At 31.5% G+C, this 20,014-nt stretch overlaps 1 protein-coding gene across 5 annotated transcripts in view; it reads right to left on the bottom strand.

Moving 5' to 3' along the window:
- Window positions 1–20,014, bottom strand: part of FSTL5 (follistatin like 5) — a 790,158-nt gene that overhangs the window by 75,305 nt on the left and 694,839 nt on the right. For all 5 annotated transcript variants that reach the window (XM_074396781.1, XM_039479107.2, XM_039479105.2 and 2 more), the window contains one exon: window positions 3,967–4,074. In XM_074396781.1, coding sequence (XP_074252882.1) covers window positions 3,967–4,074 — 108 coding nt within the window. The remainder of the gene's footprint in view (window positions 1–3,966; window positions 4,075–20,014) is intronic.

The raw sequence follows: 20,014 nt of genomic DNA, 5'->3' as shown, positions 1-20,014 counted from the left end.
TATATGTCTTGAACAATTTCAGCTTAAAATATGAAATAAATATGTATATAAGCAACTTCTGCATTATAAAACTCCTAATCTCCTTATAATGAGAAAGATAAATGCAAACATACAGATAAAGTGAAATATCAGAACACAATTTCTCCAGGGTAACATAACTAGCAACATAGTTCTGGAAACTTCAAAATAAATTATGTGAAACATTTAAAATTTTAAAAATCTTAGACAACATAAAACCATATTTAAAAATTTTTCCTCCTATCATTGAAAAATAACTGTTTAAGTGTCTTAATAAAAGAGATTTCATCTTTTATAATAAATTGATTTTCAAACTTTTATGGTTTTTTAAAGAAAAGGTCACTACATTTAAACTAGTTGATTTCTCCTATTCCATTAGTTAACAAATGCTATTAGTTCGTTCTTCAGATCTGTTTGCACCCATAAACTTTCATGATTCCCACTGCACAACCACTGCTGTGGTAGCCTATTAAAGGGCTTTTTTCCTGCTTGGATTTATCCCCTTTTAAATACTTTCTACTTATGGTCACCAAAGTAACTTTCTAAATTATTGACTAAGTGTTAATTAGTGGTTGTCCCTCAAGACTAAAACTTTTCCTTTGGTTTCTATGACAAAATTTTATTTAATTGTTTTTATTTTTAGAGTTTGTTTTTCTTAAAGGCTCATTTTTCTTCATTTAAATGAATATACTTTCATTGAGTTCCATCGGAATTCCACCTGGCTGGGGCCGAATTCCTGAACAGCAGCAAAATGGAAGGCTTTTATTTCAAGTTATTTCTTGGGAATTTCTTCCTCTCTAATTACTGTGCATTTGATAGGACATTAATTATACAACAATTATGAAATTTGTGGATTACAGAATCATAATTTTTAAAACAGTATTTCAAAAGGTTTATAAGACACATGTGACTTTAAAAAATAAAACAAATTATGATGAATAGTTGAGAATCCATCTGAGGACACTAATTGGAAAATATTGTCATATATCTAAAATTCTGACAGTCTTTACCAATTATAAATACCTCAGAAAATACATATTTGGCTTCCATATTTGACAAAGACGTATGGATTAAATTATAATTAAAAAGTTAAAGCACAAAGAAAAAAGGTAAATAGAATTTTCTGATCCTTGAGATCATGCTTCAAGGGTCAGTGGGTACCATTAGAAGATATACTGCATTAGGGCAAAAAAAAAAAAAAAAAAAATTACTTCATAGCCTTTGCAAACTAGCACTAATTTCTTTTCCAGCCTAATCTTTTAACATTATGGCATGGGAAACACTAGAGCCAAAATGAGGTTTTGCCCATATTTTTGATTTTGTGAATTCAGTTTCTCCAAAGGAAACATATCTTAACTTCCATTTCCTTTATGAATGTTTCCTGATAATCTTTTGGGAGACAATTATCCATGAATATTTTGACATTTCTGCAGTGTAAGGTCTTTCACAGCAAAGAGCATTGGCAAACTTGATTTAAGGCTGATGGCATAGCCAAAAATGTCTTGGAGACTAGTGATAGTATCTTGCTCATGAGAAATTTAGAGAATTATCTCTTTTGAACCATTTGCTGATGTTCCAGGGAATTGACCTACTCCTCCTCTTCCAGGGGAAGATTTTCATATATTCTAGAGTAATGATCATTATCTCTCCAGACAGAGGAAAGACTGATATGTTAGCAGCTTAAAAACCTCAGAGACTTATAATTCCAGGGTCCCTCTCCTTTAATGCAACTTTGCTGGACACACATGGTAGCATTAGTTTCTCCATGTGACACAAAGTCTATTTGGGCTGGGGCATAAACACTAATATGCCTCACGAGTGAGACATGGTCTGTTCTCTGATCCAGAGACCGTGTGTTTCCTATCATATTGTTTGCCTATCTATCTATCTATCTATCTATCTATCTATCTATCTATCTATCCATCAATCATCTATTTAATCAATCTTATATCTATATTCATATAACACGTACACACATAAACTTTATGTAAATAAAGCTTCTTGTATATACCTTTGTAAAGAATACTTCTTAATTCCTACACTTCATTTTATATTTTCAGTTGTGACACTTACCTACCACTCCCATCCAGCCAATATTTTTAAAATTTACTATATTCTATTAGCACAAAATATTTTTATTAAGCATCCAGAGAAAAACAAACAACCTATTTTTAGATAACTGGATAATGTGTGGGAAGAATAGCTCTATAAAGCTTTTTTCTCTGTATAATATCAAAGGAATTTGTCTAAATTATTTTGTGGCAGAATTGTAACACTGGGAAGGTTGTTAATCTATCCAAGTAGCATGGTTCAAAGGTGAGAGGAAGGTATCAATTCTGAAGAAAATTGTATATTAAAAATATATGCAGCTTTTTTATTATAAAAGACATGAAAAAAGTGTAAACTTTTAAGCTATGCTGATCTTAAAGTTAATAGTATATTAAAATAATTTATAAGATGATTTTCTAAAAAATCATATATATTGACCTGTTTTATTTATCTTATCAAGAGTATACTTAAATACAAAATCTCAAATAACAAACACCTATTACTATATTGTGATAGATCATTCTAAAAGTTGCCCATTATGAAGATTGTATTTTTTTCCATCAATAGATTGGCTCTGTCACTCCATCCTCTTGAATCTGGGCAGGCAACATGACTTGCTTCAATCAATAGGATGTGGCAAAAATGGCTTTATGTGAATTTGGAAGCCCATACCTAACCTGCTTTTGTAGCTTCCACGTTTGTAACCTGAAATCATTATGCTGTGAAGATGCAGGATGAGTGTCACATGCAAGGGACACAAGGCATCCGGCTGAGCACTAACACCATGTGATAGACATGAGGGTGAGGCCATTCTGAAATTTCTACCTCTAGCCAAGTTATCAAGTAACTGGAGTCCATGAGTGCTCCCAGGTCACGTCAGCAGAGCTGCCCAGGTAGTCAACTCACAGAATTGTGTGTCATCCTTCAATTTTATGACCTCATGTTTTGAGAGTGGATTCATTTGCAAAATAAATAACTGAAATACTATAATATAGTTTCAATGTTTCATATGACACACATTTCTAGTGAATACAAAATGATCCATCATTATACTAGCTATATGAAAACATTCTATTTAAATAAAAATTTCACTTGTAAGTTAAATATTGGAAATATTGAAAATAACTCAGAAACGTTAAAATCTTGGTAGTGACAACTGATTAAAAATGTAACTATTTTATTTAACAGAATTTATTTTAAAATGCCCAAAAGTTAATAATTTGGGGTTTTGTTAAGAAAGGGATATTCAAGGCAGTAGCAAAATTGCAAAGCATCTTGAAAAATATTGTAGTATAAAACTCATTTCCAGGGCCAAACACTCCTTCCCATTCCCTTTCTCTTTCTGCTTAAACTTGTAATTATAAAAGTCTAAAGACTGTTTGAAAGGATCATGATCAAAATGCAGATTTTTTTTTCTCTATCTGTGAAGTTCTCACATAAACAACTTCAAGGCACAGGCAAAATCCATAAGAATAACACCACTATTCTTCCTTTAGAAAGAAGCATGTGCTCAGATAATAAAATATTATCGGATTAGAGAAAAATGGAGATGGTTTTGAGGACTTTGCTGTTGAATTCTCTTTGTCTCTATCACACACGCCAAAATTGTTTAATGGTAAATTATGACTTTGTTTCCCCCTCTAATGTCATCAACTTTGTTATTATAGGTTATTCTTTTGGCATATTAATGTGCCATCTAATACATATAAGCTATGATTTCTCCCAATCTGAAAGTAGTTGAGTGTCAACTATTTTGCCCTTTTCTTTGCCTATCTAGTTATGATTAAAGCTATAGTCCTCAGATGGAAAATTATCATTGTTAAATGATCACGAATATCCAGCAAAATGTTGAAAGCTTTCAAGATCATTGTTTTCTCAAGTATACTGAGATGCACTTACCTGTAGTGTTGGTGACGTCTTCTCCAAGGTACCCCAGCTTAGCACCCAGACCTGATCATGCGATTTGTCATAGTGTAATTTAACTGGGACAGGGTCTGTGCTCACCGCCTTCAATAAATAGGAATGGAAAGAAATGTTTTAGACTAAACTATTAGTTAAAAGCTGGCCAGAAAGAAGATTCTAATTGAGATGTCAGATTAAAAATTTAGTTTGCCAAATATATCGTTTCCTAAGCTCTTATTTGATCAATTTGGAAATCTCATACTTTAATATGACCTTTCTAAATCATCATATTTTATCATATATAATTATCATGATCACAATTATCATGTACATGATAAACATTTTGTTTATCATTTGCACAACTGTACATAGCCTTAAGTTCATGCATTACCTATGTACATTGTGAGGTTAAGATAAGCTATTTAGAAATTCAAGATAGAAAGATTAATATATTCATTTTAGTTAAATGTTGAATTCAGGTGGGAACTATGTTTACACAATTAGACTTATTTTATCCCAATTCTGGTTATGGAATTTCACTATCTATAATGTTAAAATGCCAGCAATCTGATATATGGCTGTAACTCTAAGGAATGATTAGCTAATTAAGTTTCTTTAATGAGAAACTCAAAACCACAGAAGAAAAATGAATGCTGCTTCTTGTTTTTTATTTTTTGTTTTTTGCACTACACTTGGTTTGAAAATGTTTTTTTTTTTTCCTGCTAATATTTAGCATTTACTTAAAAAAAATTCTCAGAAAACAAATTGATACCAGGAAGCTACTTCATTCACCTTCATTTTATTCTATTCATATTACAAGCTAAAAACATTTAAAATTAATTTCCAGGAGTAGGTACTTACATATTTTCTGATTATATAACATAAAACAAATTGTATCTAATAAAACAAACTTTATCTAACAGTGAAAGCTTTCTTCCCAAGGCTCTATTAAATAGCCTTAGAAAATTTTCTAAGTACTTATCCATAATTCAATGTTCTTTTCAGTGTATTAGGTAAACTATAGTTGTGATTGGAAACATGGAAATTCATATTTTAAATTAAATGTTAGCAATTAAGTCTTACTAAGGCATCTCTTTTCTAAAATAATGCCCTTCATTTTGCCTATTTAAAATTCTCAATATTCTTGGATTACTGAAGTAATTACTGGATTTTGAGGAAATCCACTTAAACATTTTTATACTAGAGCCTTTACCCCTTTTTTCCTGGATAAGAGAGCCAGTATACTGTTTTGGAATCAGATGGGCAGCAATGTCCTCAGGAAAGGTAGCCCACTTGGCAAGCACCACGGATCCAAGGTATTGACTACTTTTCTATCATTTTGATTGATATTGAGTTTTCTGGCCTCTTCATAGGCTAGGAGTGGTCACATTGCATAATCTATTTTTTTTGTATGTAAATATTAAAAGGGTGCGTGATTTCTAAAAGGGTGCGCAGTCCTGTGGGGATATTAAACCTCTAGTTTCCAAAGTCATTTTGTGGCCATGAAGCTATTAGGTTAAGAGGAAAGCCCAACACTTTGAGGGCACAGAGGAGAAAAATAAAAGGAAACTGAATACTTTATAAACTTGAGTTGCTAAACAAACATAGAACAGCTATTCCCAGACTTGATTTTATTTAGGTAATTAAGTAGTTTTATTGCTTAAGGAATAGTTAATCTGAATTTTGTTAATTGTGTTTGAAAGCCAGATGTTTCATTTAATTTTTTTCATGTACTAATCAATAATTTCAAAGCGTATATAGTCCTAAAAACCCATAATCAATTACTACACTAATGACAAAGCCCTAAGAATCTTTTGATTTTTCATATTTTATTTTTATATGTTAAACTTGATCTACGTGTGAATGTAATAGCCTATTTTGCATGCAGCTTTAAGTGAAATAATATTTAGATCTTTAAAATGTTAAGATAAAATAGCTTAACACAAATGAGAAAAGCGACAATAAAAATGATCTCATTGTTATTTAATTGTAAGAATATATTAAAGGTCTGTAAGTAACTATAAGGATCTGTGAACAATTTGAGTGAAAATTTCCAGTGTGCCAGCTCTCACAAGTTGCTTTTCCTTTCACCAGACCTTTCATAAGTATTATCTTATAGAAAAACACTACAAACCATAGGTTATGCTAGCAACCACATTTAATGGGATAAGGAAAGTGAGGATCAGTCTTGGTGGTCATCAGCCAATAATCAGGACAGCTGAGATCTGAGAGCTTGTGTTACATTCCAGTGTGAGAACCTTACCGCATGTGAAAGACACTCCCTCTTAGTTGGTTGCTTATTCTGGGAATGTGTGGATATGTTGCTTTTTTATTTATGCCTCACGTATAAAAAACATCCTTTTGGGTCTTTTTTCTGTATTGGAGATTAAAAAGAAATCCAAAGGGCTCAAATACATGCCGTCATCTCTAGAAGCAATACAATCCTAGTGGAGAATCACTGAAAGTCAGTATAGATCATGTTTCTGAGCATGTATTCTTAAGCCAGTTTCTAACTTTAACTCTTTCACTTAAATTAATAATGACTGCAACAATAATAATATTACCTTGGGAAGTTACTAAATTTTTCTGTGGCTCAGTTTCCTCTACAATAAAACGGAGACTGTAATAATATCTACTTCAAAGGGTTATTGTGAGTATTAGGTGAGACAGTAAACTGCTTAGGGTGTGCCTGGTGAATATTAAGCACCATGGAAATACCATTCATACTGCTACTATTATCATTAGAAACACTAATTGAGCTAGATATTTTAGTGACTATAGCATCACAATGTTTTAAGTTTAGATAGTGCAATTTCTTTCTTTAATAAGTGAAAGAACTGAGACCTACAAGAGAAAATAAATCCATTTCTGTCCTTGAAGAAATTATAGACTAGAGGGTGAAAACAGCACTTAAAACAACTTGATGTGTCATAAAATAAAAATAAGGACCAAGCACTATGAAAGCTCAGAGGAAAAAGTACAATGCAGCATAAAATATAAGGAGAAGAGGTAAGGCTTTGATTGAGCCTTAAAGAATAAATATTTTTATGAGTGGAAAGAAAGAATATTTTTAAAAGTTAAATTATGGGAATATTTTACAGGAAGTGTCAGAAGGCAGTTCATGATGAATTGCCTTCACATAAATTAGGATATGTGTATTTGGAGGAGAAAAATATCAATCAATTTTCAAAATAACTTCAGACTTTGAAAAATGTCTGCTCAATGATCTCCAAAAGCTGTGAACATTTTGTTTCAGCATTTCAAAAGTTTTGTACTAAATGCAGTTATTTTGCTGTCTGGTTATAAAAGTTCACCAGAACTGAAAAAGATAAGAACAAAATAAAGAAATATAATGTAACATTATTTGGAAAAATCATAATTTTTAAGAAAATTTATCTATATTTAAGTATGATATAACACATTTTACACAAGAAACATTTATGCGATTTTCTATGTCAGTAGACTCATATAGTAAGGATAAAAATATTCCCAAATGAGTATCTTCAGGAAGATGGTTCTATGACCCAAGTTTTAGTCAAAAAAGCAAGTATGTTACTATTAATACCATCAGCTTTAGCAAGGGAATAAATTATGTGTTGGATTTTACAAAATACCTGCTAGGATGCTATTGAAACGGTCTTTAAAGAATCAGTAAATGTAGACCAATTGCTGTTTGTAGAACAGAAAGGCAATATTTTTGACACAAAATTTTGTTTTCGCCACAAGACAACTTCTGAACTTCTATGTCACAAAAAATTTGAAATGGTTCTCCACATGTTACACAAAGGATTGAAAGATTGTCATCTTTAACCACAGTCTTCCTCCCACACTTCACATCCTCAGGAAAGGCAACTGAATCTACCTTCTAAATGATGATCCCTTTGTACTGTCTCTGCTATCCCCAGAAACACAGTCATCATTATCATTATCCTATGGTGTCTGTGGTGTCTAACTTTTAACTTTATACTCCTCAGTCTTTCTCACAGATTTGTCTCGGTGATTTTTTTCTTTTTCTTTTTTCTTTTGAGATGGAGTCTCGCTCTGTCATGCAGGCTGGAATGCAGTGATGTGACCTTGGCTCGCTGCAATCTCCACCTCCCTGGTTCAAGTGATTCTCCTTGCTTAGCCTCCCAAGTATCCAGGAATACAGGCATGTGCCACCTCGCTCGGCTAATTTTTTTTGTGTGTTTATGGTAGAGATGGGGTTTCATGGTGTTAGCCAGGATGGTCTCCACCTCCTGACCTCCTGACCTCATGATCCATCTGCCTGGGCCTCCCAAAGTGCTGGAATTACAGGCGTGAGGCACCAAGCATGGCCTTTTTTCATTCTTTAAGCATCAGACAAGCCATGACAGTCATCAGCTCAAAGCCATCAGTTATTGAAAGGGATAAAATGTGTGTTGGATTTTACAAAAGACCTGCTAGGATACTCTTGAAATTTGTAGAATCTTCTAATTTCTTTTAGAGTGAAAGCCAAAAGTCCTTACAATGACTACCTGGCCTTACCTGAGCTGACACCTCCGCAGTCTTCAGCCTTGTCACCTACTACACCCTCCTTGATATCTCTGACACAGAATCTCCTGGCCTCCTTCACTGTTCATCCAATATGTCAGCCATGCTCCTGCCTTTTGGAGGCTCTTTCCCTGAAAAGTTCTTGCCTGGAATCCCAGTGACTAATTCCTCAACATCTCTGCTCATAATTCACTTTCTCAGCATGGCCAGTTGTATCACCCTATTTAATAATCAAACCTTTCTTCCCCAACAACTACCCTTCTCAACTTTCCCAAGCCCTCCTGTCCTTGTTCGGTGGTTTTATGTTTTCCAAAAGCATTTACCGTCTTGTACATCACATAATTTATACTTTGGTATATTCATTTCTTTTTGTATGCCTCCATCTAATAGATTCTGTGCTCCCAGAAGTTAATCTTTTTGTGTTTGTTTAGGTCAATGATATAAACCATGCTCTTAGAATAATACTTTGTGACATACTATTCTCAATGTATAATTAATAAACTTCTAAGTCTGCTTAATTGTAAAAAGTTGCAAAATTGGGTAGCATGGCAACTAGTTACTATTATTAAGATCATTTTATTATTATTTTCTTAAAAATATTTTCTCCTCTGATGTTGAAATTGATATTATTATTTTATTTAACAAAAATAATTATTCTCCTGCACCAGGCTTATACAACCTAGCTCTTTTAATGAGGTATTTTACAGATACTTTATTTGTATGATACACCAATTGTAAATATTTAATTTTCATAACAATCTTTTTGTTGAAGTATGCACTATTGTTATCCCCTTTATACAGACAGGTAAAAGTAAACAGAAGACTAAGATTACCAATGTTGATCCCTTCATATTGTAAAATTCCCACTTTCCTCTCAAGAAACTAGGGTTCACTATATGTTATCTGACCATCCAACATACAGTTAACTTTAGATCTTCAATATTGATCCATATATTAACTTTTTGTTAAATGAAATATGCTTTTTTTTAAGATTTAAAAAATGTAAACAGATCTCATGGATTATGTTCCCATAACTAGTCACCTGTAAGTTCTTTGGGTTTCACATGGTGCACTTTGGAGACCATTGATGTGCACACTTTCTGTTTATGCAGTCACCATCCATTTAATTTAGGAAAAATGACATGAAGTAAATGCAATATTCAGGAATATGTAATTAGAAAAAGCATTGGTTATGTGCTCATATTTTATTTCAAAAATTAACCTATATAATGCTTATTTATTGCTTACTGTAATTTATATTAAAAAAAATAAAGATGAGTCTTCCTAGTTGCCCTGGCTGGCCTCCACCTTCTGGGCACAAGCAATCCTCCCACCTCAGCCTCCCAAGTAGCTACAGCCACGTGCCACCACAATCACCAGTATAATTTACACTTGACTACCCGTATTTATTTTGCTAGAAAAGTTGTTTTCACACTGTTGAGAAGCCTATGGAAATGAGACTTACTTATACCTGGCCATTCAAATCTCCATCATAATAGAACAAAGGAGAGAAGTTTGCATCTATTGAATGATACTGTAAGATTTTATTTAAGTGGTAGCTTCCAATTATAAGTTGGGAATTTCTCTCCTACATAATAATCACTACAATAAATGTTGATACAGTAGCCTCTGCTTAGCCGTGTGATATGGAGGTTATTAATAAACAATCCCTCTTCTACAGTTTTATTGAATTATTAAACATTTTCAAAAAAGGTTCAAATAATTTTTAAAATTATTCTAAATGGATAGTAGTGGTTTATATATTGGAGTTCTAGAATCTAGATTTCTTAGTTTCTTATACAAGTACTGTTTTCAGTGTAATATTGTCATGATGAATAAATTTTTTACCTTACTGCTTTGTAAAATATGTTAACATAAAATATACAGTGTAATAATAAAATGCTTTTATTTGTTGTAGCTTTATACACACACAGATAAAAACATTTTTTCTTTACCATTTTAAAAACATTGTCGAAGGATACACAATTATTTACAATATGAAATTTTTAAATTTCTTTTGTTGCTATCTAAGCTTAACTCCCTCACAATCCCAACATGCATAGTATTAAAAAATTTATCAATTTTCTTGAGGGGGTGCATATACAACAAATTTAAAACAGATGACATCGTAGTCAAGGATCAGTTGTATCAACTTCTAAATATGAAATACTGACAATAGCAGCAAAGATACACAGAACTTGTGGTTTGTTCTTGACATGAAGGAACAGTGAAGCACAGCTTGTTTATCAGTCTGACAAGGAAAGTACCAGCTGGCTAATTAAGTGAACCTAATTTAAAATAATGATGCAGTTCTCAAGATAATACTCTAATGGCTGGAGGAGACTGCTGATGATACTTAAGAATACTCCTGAGGTGTTACAATAAGCCCCTTCTGCATGCAAGCAAAACTTGATCTTTCTCCATAGACGACAAAATGAGGTCAGTTGTTTACTAGCTAATACTACAAAACATCATCTGTATGACATTCTTACGAAAACTTTAATGGTGAGAAAAGCAATAATTGAAACAGTCTGACATTTAAAGCAACACCAAGTTTATAGATTCCATTAAAAAAAGGTGACCTTCACTTTTTTAGCTGCAGATAAAAATTATATTCATTTATTTGCTGAAAACAAATATACCAATGATATCCTAATGATAATAATTTATTATAAAGTTTGTAAAATCTCATATTGTCATGAAAATACTTGTCATTTTAATAATAATATATGTAATATATAGCTTACATTTTAAAGAATATTTAGTCCCCAAATACACATTTAATACCAGTCCACACAGTCAAATACATGCAAAAATCAGAAAATATCATTTCATAGATGAGCATAGCATGAAATACCAGGTACTCAGTTTAATTGGATTGAAAAAGGAAACTTCAAAGTTTAAATTTCAATAAGTTTAACACTATTTTCTTTATTGTTACTGTTTTCAAGAAGGTATTTTAATTTTTGGACTTCACTGTCTCATCTCTATATCCATACTATGTATAATATATAGCATTTTTTAATAATGTTTGGGAGATAATTAACTAAATTTTGATAATAAGTAGTATTATTCATTGCCTCTGTATAATATACTCAGATTAGAAAAAAATAAGTAAATAAAGGCACATCATACAGTAAGGAATTAAAATATCATTTGGGCATGAAAAAACCTAACTTTGAATCTGGGTTCAGTTGATAAAAGTGGTCAAATTGAGAACTGATGCTTTATTTTTTATAAAATTAAATTTGTACTTTGCAGTTCACTATAAATGTAAGTGTGTGATATCTTTACACACTTAAGTTACTAGGATTATTAGTCTATAAAACAGAAGTCAGTATTTTTGTCATTGTTTTAAATCAGAAAAATCCTCCAGAAAATTTCAAATTCTAAAAGATGAATTATTTTCAAGTATAAAAATAGAGTCATTAGTATATTTATAACTCAACTTTAAGCATGTACTTTGAAGACTAAAATTCACATACTGCTGAGGTAATATTAAGACAAATATAAAGATGAGTTATTTCACCCAGCAGGTAGTAGAGTTATGGAACTCATTATCTAAAGAAGTGCACAGGCTAAAATTATACATAGTTTCAAAAAAGAGAGCTTAGGTAAATTTTTAAAAGAGAAATGTATGTATTTTAGTGGTGTATAAATGCATAATACTTGAGGTTGATATTTGCAGTCAACAACATGCCTCAAAAAGTACTTTCCCTCTCAGAAAGAATACTACAGAGATGTACCCTGTACAGGAAGTTTCATTCCATACACTCAGGTGATCACTGAATTTCCATAGAATAGTTTGTCTAGAATGGCCCAAATAATTGCAGTTCTTATTTTACTCTCCTGCTTTCTAGCAAGGTATTTAATAGCTCTCATAATTGAAAACACCTTTTTTTATAATTATAGAAAGGTAATAATCAACCATATCATATACCTCTCCAGAGTTGAGTGAGCCACATCCACTACATACTACTGTCTCTGTGTTTTGCTTCCAGGATTAAGTGCCTACTTTTTTTTTTTTTTTTTTTTTAACAATAGGAACATATTTGACATATTGTTTTTGCTTCTGACTGTTCTTCTAATAGAGGGCAGCTATAGAAAATCAGGCAATAAGGCTGATAAACAGTGACATTGGACAGAATGTATCAAGAGAAGGTTAGGATTTGTCTTTGATAGTAGAATATATGAGAATATACAGTGACTATTAGAAAAACTTGATTATAGCACCAGGTCTACACTGGCTTTTTAGTTTGCTGTCAGCAAGCCTATTCCTCAGGATAGTTGGGAATGTCCTCTTATTCCCAGAGCATGTAGAAAGAAAAAACAGGCACAGGCAATCAACTGCTTAGTTAATGAAGATACACATTTTTACATTAACAAGAGAATCGTTTTTTGTTTTGGTATTCATAAATCAGTTCATTTGGTCAGTCATAAAATCATTTTTTATTGATTTTGTCTTGGGTTTCATGTCATTAACTTATATTTTCTCTTTAATTTGACCTCTCAAGGTCTTTTTAAATTTTACTAGCAAGATTTTAACTTAATAATTTCTTAGTTGATTTTATTCTCTGTAAGACTGTGTATATATTTCTTCTTTCATTAGTCTCACTGCATTTTGAGTGTCCCTAAATTAGTACATTTTATCTACGTTATCCAATTTGACAACATACAATTTTTCATGATACTTTCTCATAATACTTTGCATGTCTGTAGCATTGGTATAATAGTAATGTCCCCACTTTCATTTCTGACTTTATAAATTAAAATCTATTTTTTTTTTCTTATCCCATCTAGCTAACATTTTTTTCAATTTTCTTGGTCTTTTTAAAGAATTAAGTTTTGGTTTCAATGGTTTCCTCTATTCTCTATTTTATCTCCTTTCTAATTTTTATCAGTTCTTTCCTTCTGCTAGCTCTGACTTTAGTTCTTTTTCTTTCAGTTTTTTAAGTTGTAAAGATAGGTTGTTGATTTGAGGATATGTCTTGTTTTTTTTTTTTTTTAATGTAAGTATTTATCATCCTAGATTCCACTCTCCCCGCTTCCTTCAGCACTGTTTTCCAGTGTTCCATAAGTGTTGGTCTGTTATGCTTTTATTTTCATTTGCCTCTAAGCATTTTCTAATTTTCCTCATAACTTTTTTATTTCCTCATAACTTTTTTTGATTAGTTGTTTAAGGTTGTTTTAACTTCCACAATTTAAAAAAGTTTCCAATTTTACTTTTATTATGGACTTCTAACTTTACACCATTATGCTTAGATAATTTTTATTTTATCTAACTTTTAAAATCTATTGAGACTTAATTTCTGGCCTAACATATGGTCTATCCTGGAAAACATTCCGTGAGTACTTGAGAGAAAAATATATAGTATATGCTGTTGTCATTGGTTAGAGTATTCTGTATATATCTGTTAGATCTGTTGGTTTATTGTGATAAGTCCTCTACTCCCTTTATTATCTTGTGTCTGGTATTTCTATCAATTACTGGCAGTGGGTTTTGCTGCGTTCAATTATCATTATGGAACTCTCTATTTCTTTTTCTAATTCTGCCAGTTTCTGCTTCGTACCTTTTGATAATTTGGTATTAAGTATATACATGTTTATAATTTTTAAATCTGCTTTCTGTATTTAATTTTTTATTAATAAATTGTTTCCCTTTTTGTTTCTAGTATTTTTGTTTGTTTGTTTTTGAGACAGAGTCTCACTCTGTCACCAGGCTTGAGTGCAGTGTGCCGAGATTGTCTGTTGTAACCTCAACCTCTGTCTCTCGGGTTCAAATGATTCTCTTGCCTCAGCTTCCTAAGTAGCTAGGACTACAGGTGCATGACACCATGCACAGCTAATTTTTGTATTTTTAGTAGAGGCAGGGTTTCGCTGTGTTGGGCAGGATGGTCTCAATCTTCTGACCTCATGATCCACCTGCCTCGATCTCTCAAAGCGCTTGGATTACAGGCATCAGCCACTGCACCTGGCCTGTCTAGTGTTTTTGTTTGTTCATTTGTTTGTTGAATTTACTTTGCAGGACTACCTTGAACATTTATTAGAGGACAAGTCTAATTACAACAAACAAACTCAGCTATTGTGTATCTGGCAATGTCTTAATTTCTACCTCACTTTTGAAGGATAATTTTTAAGGAATACAGGATTCTTGATTGACTTTTTTTTGTTTTTTGGCTTGTAGTACTTTGAATATATTGATCTACTGCCTTCTGGCCTCCATAGTTTCTAGTAATAAATCTGTTTAAAAATCTTATTGAAGATACGCAGCATGTATTGAGTTCCTTCCCTCTTAACTGCTTTCATGATTCTTTCTTTGATTCTGGCTTTTGGAAGTATAATTCTAATGTGTCTTGATGTTGGTCACTACTGTTTATCTTACTTGGACTTTGTTGATCTTCATGGATGTTTATATTCATGTTTTTCATCAATCTGGAAAGATTTTAGCCAGTATTTCCCCACATATTCTCTTGGTCATGTCTCTCTTTCTTATCCTTCTGGGACTGCCAAAGTGTGTATGTTAGTACTCTTGACTAAATCTCATAAGTTCCTTAGACTTGGTTCACTCCTCTTCAATTGCTTTTCTTTCTGGTCCTCAGACTCAATGATTTCATTGTCCTATCTTCAAGTTTGTTGATTTTTCTGTCTGCTGAAGTCTGCTTTGGAATACTTCTAGCAAATTTTTCATTTCAATTATTGCACGTGTCAACTTTCAAATTTTTTAAGTTTTTAAAATTCTTTACTAATATTTTCATTTTGTTTGTACATTATTTCCTCAACTTCCTTTATATCTTTAGTGCTTTGAGCATCTTTAAATAGTTGTTTTAATGTCTTTAAAATCTGCCTCTTAAATCCAGTCTTCTTCAGGAATACATTCTGTTGATTCATTTCTGTTTTTTTAAATGACCATACTTTCCTGTTTCTTTCTATGCATTATGACTTTCTTTTTTTTAAGACTAGGGATTCAAATCTAATGATTGTGATAACACTAGAAATCAGATTCTTCCCCTTCCTTGAGTTTGCATTTTTTTAATTGCAATTTTTGCTTTTATTTACCATTGTAGGCTGTCTCCATGCCAAGGTTCAACCTAATGTAATCTTAAATTCTTCTTAGGTATTTTTCTGAGCCTTTCTGTAGGCTCAGTTTACCAATTTGTCACATTCTATTTTTTCTCTTACATGCAGTTGTTTTTGAATAAACTCGTATTTAATGCCTGGTTCTAAAAAGAAGAACTAGAGAAAAATGAAAGAAGATTATAAAAGAACATTAGCCCTTTAAATTTCCTGGAAGTAACTTTTGCCTAAGGAAGAGAAACTTGCAACAATGCACAAGGTGTAACAACAATGTTCACCCACCTCTGCTATTGCTCTGTAATTAGAAGTGTCAATCAACAATCAAAGAACAGATACCCCAAAATAAAGGACAGGTTCTTTTTGCTCACCTGGCTCCTGCATTCCGTGTGCAAGCTGCCCCTGTTTTTGTTGTTGTCAACAGTTAATATTTTAATTGATCATATGTTTACCAATTTCCTTGCTGACTATCAGATCAAATTTACAGCTAATTTTTTTGATTCCTGAAGTAAACAATTTGTTTCCATGTTGTTTCCATTTACATTGGTAATAAAGTCTATGTTTTTGTCTGTCTGACACAATAAACAAATCATGCCCTAGTTTTATAATTATTTTTTTAAATTTCCACTTAGTCTTTTTGTAATATTTTACTATATTTTGGTGTTCATTATTTCTACTGGGAATTTGCTACCATCTCATAGTAATTTACCTGCCTTTTTAAGATCTTCCCTTTTGAAGTAACACAACCAGAAAGCAAAAGGAAGTTGTTAAAAAGGCAGATAAATTACTGCCTTTTAAAATAATATATACATTTTTTCATTTGAGTTTCATTGTCTTCTTGAATCTGAGAATTGACATAAGTGGTTCTATATTTTTTATGTTATATAAATTATTATAGTTTATTACACTTTATGCAATTATTACTTATCTGTACCTAAATATTAACTTTTTACTTTTCTATTATCTATTTTAGGAAACATTATTACACATATGTTAGTCCTGACTTGATATCTTAATTTCCCATTTATATTCTCCTTCTCTTTTCCACAATACACTGCATTATTTGAGTTACTACATTATTTGTAATTCTCTTAACTTATTTAATTAGTCTCCTCTTTTATTTAAACTATTGCTTAATGTATACATAGCAATCTTAATTTTAATAATTAATTTTAATTTTTAGAAGATATATTTTGGCTTTTTTTAATTTTAATAATCTATTCAAGTAATACTATTATAAAAGTTGAAAACAAAATTATAACAAACAAAATGATCATCAATGTAGAACTACAGAAAAAGTCTGAATTGTGTAAACATTTCACATCTCCCTAATTTTATCAGTAGATTAAATATGATATTAATTAAAATTTAGCAGGAATTTATAGAAATTCACTACTATTAGTCACCTATGCTATTTTTGGAAATGAAAATATAATATAATAACTTGGAAAAGTATGCACCTTGGATAGCTTAACATGCATACACACTCACATAAACTCACATGTAATATTTGATTCCACATTTTAACTCATATATACCTATATATCCAAAGAATTGTATAATTTTACACACAAAAATAAAGTGCACAAAATTGTAGCAAGTTATACTATTCGCAATAGTACAAATTTATATACATCTTAAGTATCTGTTAGCAGTAGAATGGATAAATATAAGTCTAGTACTCACATACAGTAAATTATAATTATTTATGACAGTTTCTCTATAAATCATCACTAACAACAAATTACTGAATACTGATTTCCTAAAGGAAATGAAGAGTTATGTTATCTTGAGCTTCTGTTCACGTTATTTTAATCAATCAATCAATCAATTCATAATCTTGTTATATGTATGTATCTGTATAAAAACAACTTATTTAATATACATCATTGATTGAGAAAGGTGGAACTCATGGCCAACAACATTACTACTCATGCCTGAACAAACCTTGCCATTAGGCACATCACAACCTTCATGTATTTGGAACTCTAGAGAGCACTTCAACACTATGTGTGGAGGCCATTTTAAACAGCAAAATTGTCAAAAGCACCAATTCTTTTTAAAAGGTGCTAAACTGAGCATGAAAAGGATATTCATTTAGAGTATGAAAGTTAAAACAAGAAGTCAGAATATCTTCTTGTTCAAATTCAGCTAGAAATGTGTATATTTAGTACTAAAAGTTTTTGCCACACCTAGGTATGCCCACAAATGACCATGAAATGACATGGTTATGAATAAATTTAAGCAAGTAGGAAGGTAACTGCAAATATAGAATCCACAAACTATAAGAATTATTTGTAATATATTTCTCCACACCAATAAAATAATTACACTAGCAACAGCTACAAACAAAATGATTTTGCAATCATAATGTAAAATAAAGCCAGATTCAGATAGGGAATATCATATATATCTGTTTATATAATGTTCAAAACCAGCCAATGGTTATATGTGGTAATAGAAATCTACATAATGATTTCCGCCAAATAGGTAATATCTAGAAGGATTAATGCAAATAATAATTATTATAATAACATGGTCATAAGGAGAACCCATTTGGACTGTCCCCAATTTATCAACTTATAAAAATGTGTTAGATACTAAGCTGAAAAATCTCCACAATCATGATTGTATCACAATATTATTATTATCTGCTTTAGTATTTTGTGAAGTCTTTTAAATTCCCCTAGTATTTCATAGTAATGATAGGCATTTTGAAAAATAATACAGTTTATGCAATTATTATCATAGCATTTGAACATTTTATTATTAATATTTTCTGTTAATTTTAAATGTGTCACCCTTATTTGACAGTGGAATTATATGAATAATAATTGATGTTAGCTTTTTCCACTTTTGAACATCAAGTAGATAATTTGTATTCAGTGAGTGTAGTTCTCTAGTTGAAAACTCAATTTAAAAACTAGCCTGATTATTTTTGAAATGTATTTATAATCTTAATCCACCAACAAGGAGTTTTGATAATCCCAAACTGAATGTTTGTAATTTGTGTTGGCCTATGTTATGGCTGAAATAAAAAGCCAAACCAGTTAAAATCCAACAGTCTCAAAAATCAGAAACAAAAGAAATAAAATGTACAATTTTTTTCTCACAATAAATATAAGAATAGAATATACACAATAGAATGTATATTCATAATAAATGTGTTACCCTCACGGCCTTAGGGTGTTCTATTAGAATAGCTATTCATCCTTTTACTCATGATTGTAGTGCTCATTCTCATATTAGAAATTGAACCATTATGCCAGTTATCTACTGTCAATTTGTAAACCTGGAAGTACCCGAACTTCTTAGCAGAAATGTTTTTCAGTTTTGTATTTATGAAAAAAGAAACACATAACAAGCAATTATTAAATAAATACAGAATACATGGATGAAATGCTAGATGAGCAAATAAATGGATGGATGGATTGAGGGATGAAGGGACTGATGGACGAATGGATGGACAGATGGATGGATGGACAGATGGATGGATGGATGGATGGATGGACGGATGGATTCAAGTGAAGCAGTTACTGACTTTTAGAATGGGTAGTCCTACTTTGACTACTTAACACTTTTTGAACTTCTTAACACTTTTTATCGTTCTAGACAGAAATCAAAATTAGAGGGTAAATTTCAAACCAATACTGACTCAAAACATTCTCTGTAAATGTGAGGAATGTTTTGGGTCCAGTTTCCCTAGAAATTTTGATAGGAAACAGGAATATAGCACTTCCATATGCCAAGTCCTACCATAAATGCTTTACATGCATCATTCATGTAATCCTTAAAATAACTTCATAAGATGTATATATTTAATATTCCCATTTAACAGGTTATACATATCTCATAAAGCTATTTAACTTAATTTCCTCTGAGCTGAGAAGCAAAGGATGAAAATAATTAGGGACTAGACTCTAAACCCATCCTGACTAGACACCAACCTTGCCCTTCACCTTGGTTGTTGTGCAACTGATTTCAGGTAAAGAGCATGGGCTGCAACAGTTAGTGGCTCAAACTTGAAGTATGAATTCAGAGAATTGTGAAAACATGACCATGACAACATTTATTAGAGATCGCTTTCTTTATCTCTAACCTATTTATATATTACTTATTTTACTCCTATCTAGAGAATTCTGCTAGGTTACTGTGATCTAGTGAAGCCTACGATTGTCTTGGTCTTTGTTAATAATAAAATAAGAAGGCGTCAGTTCTGGTTCTGGAATAATAAGCAGGAATGTCTTAATTGGCCTCTGCCTACTCTGACTGTGCCTTGCTTGCTCTAGATAGAATAAGCAGCTGAAAGATAGATTTATGTGAAGTTAGGCTGTTAATATTATGATGTGTTCATGGATCTAATTTTTGAAAACAAAAAAATTAAATAATTTCCTGAATTCATTAGGCTTAAGAAACAGAATGAGAGAAGAGTTTGCAGAAAATCCATACATTTTATAGTTAT

This window comes from Saimiri boliviensis, chromosome 3, assembly GCF_048565385.1.
Source record: "Saimiri boliviensis isolate mSaiBol1 chromosome 3, mSaiBol1.pri, whole genome shotgun sequence".
NCBI lineage: Eukaryota > Metazoa > Chordata > Mammalia > Primates > Cebidae > Saimiri > Saimiri boliviensis.
The sequence above is the reverse complement of the archived record's forward strand: the minus strand, read 5'-3'. Positions and strand labels throughout refer to the sequence as shown.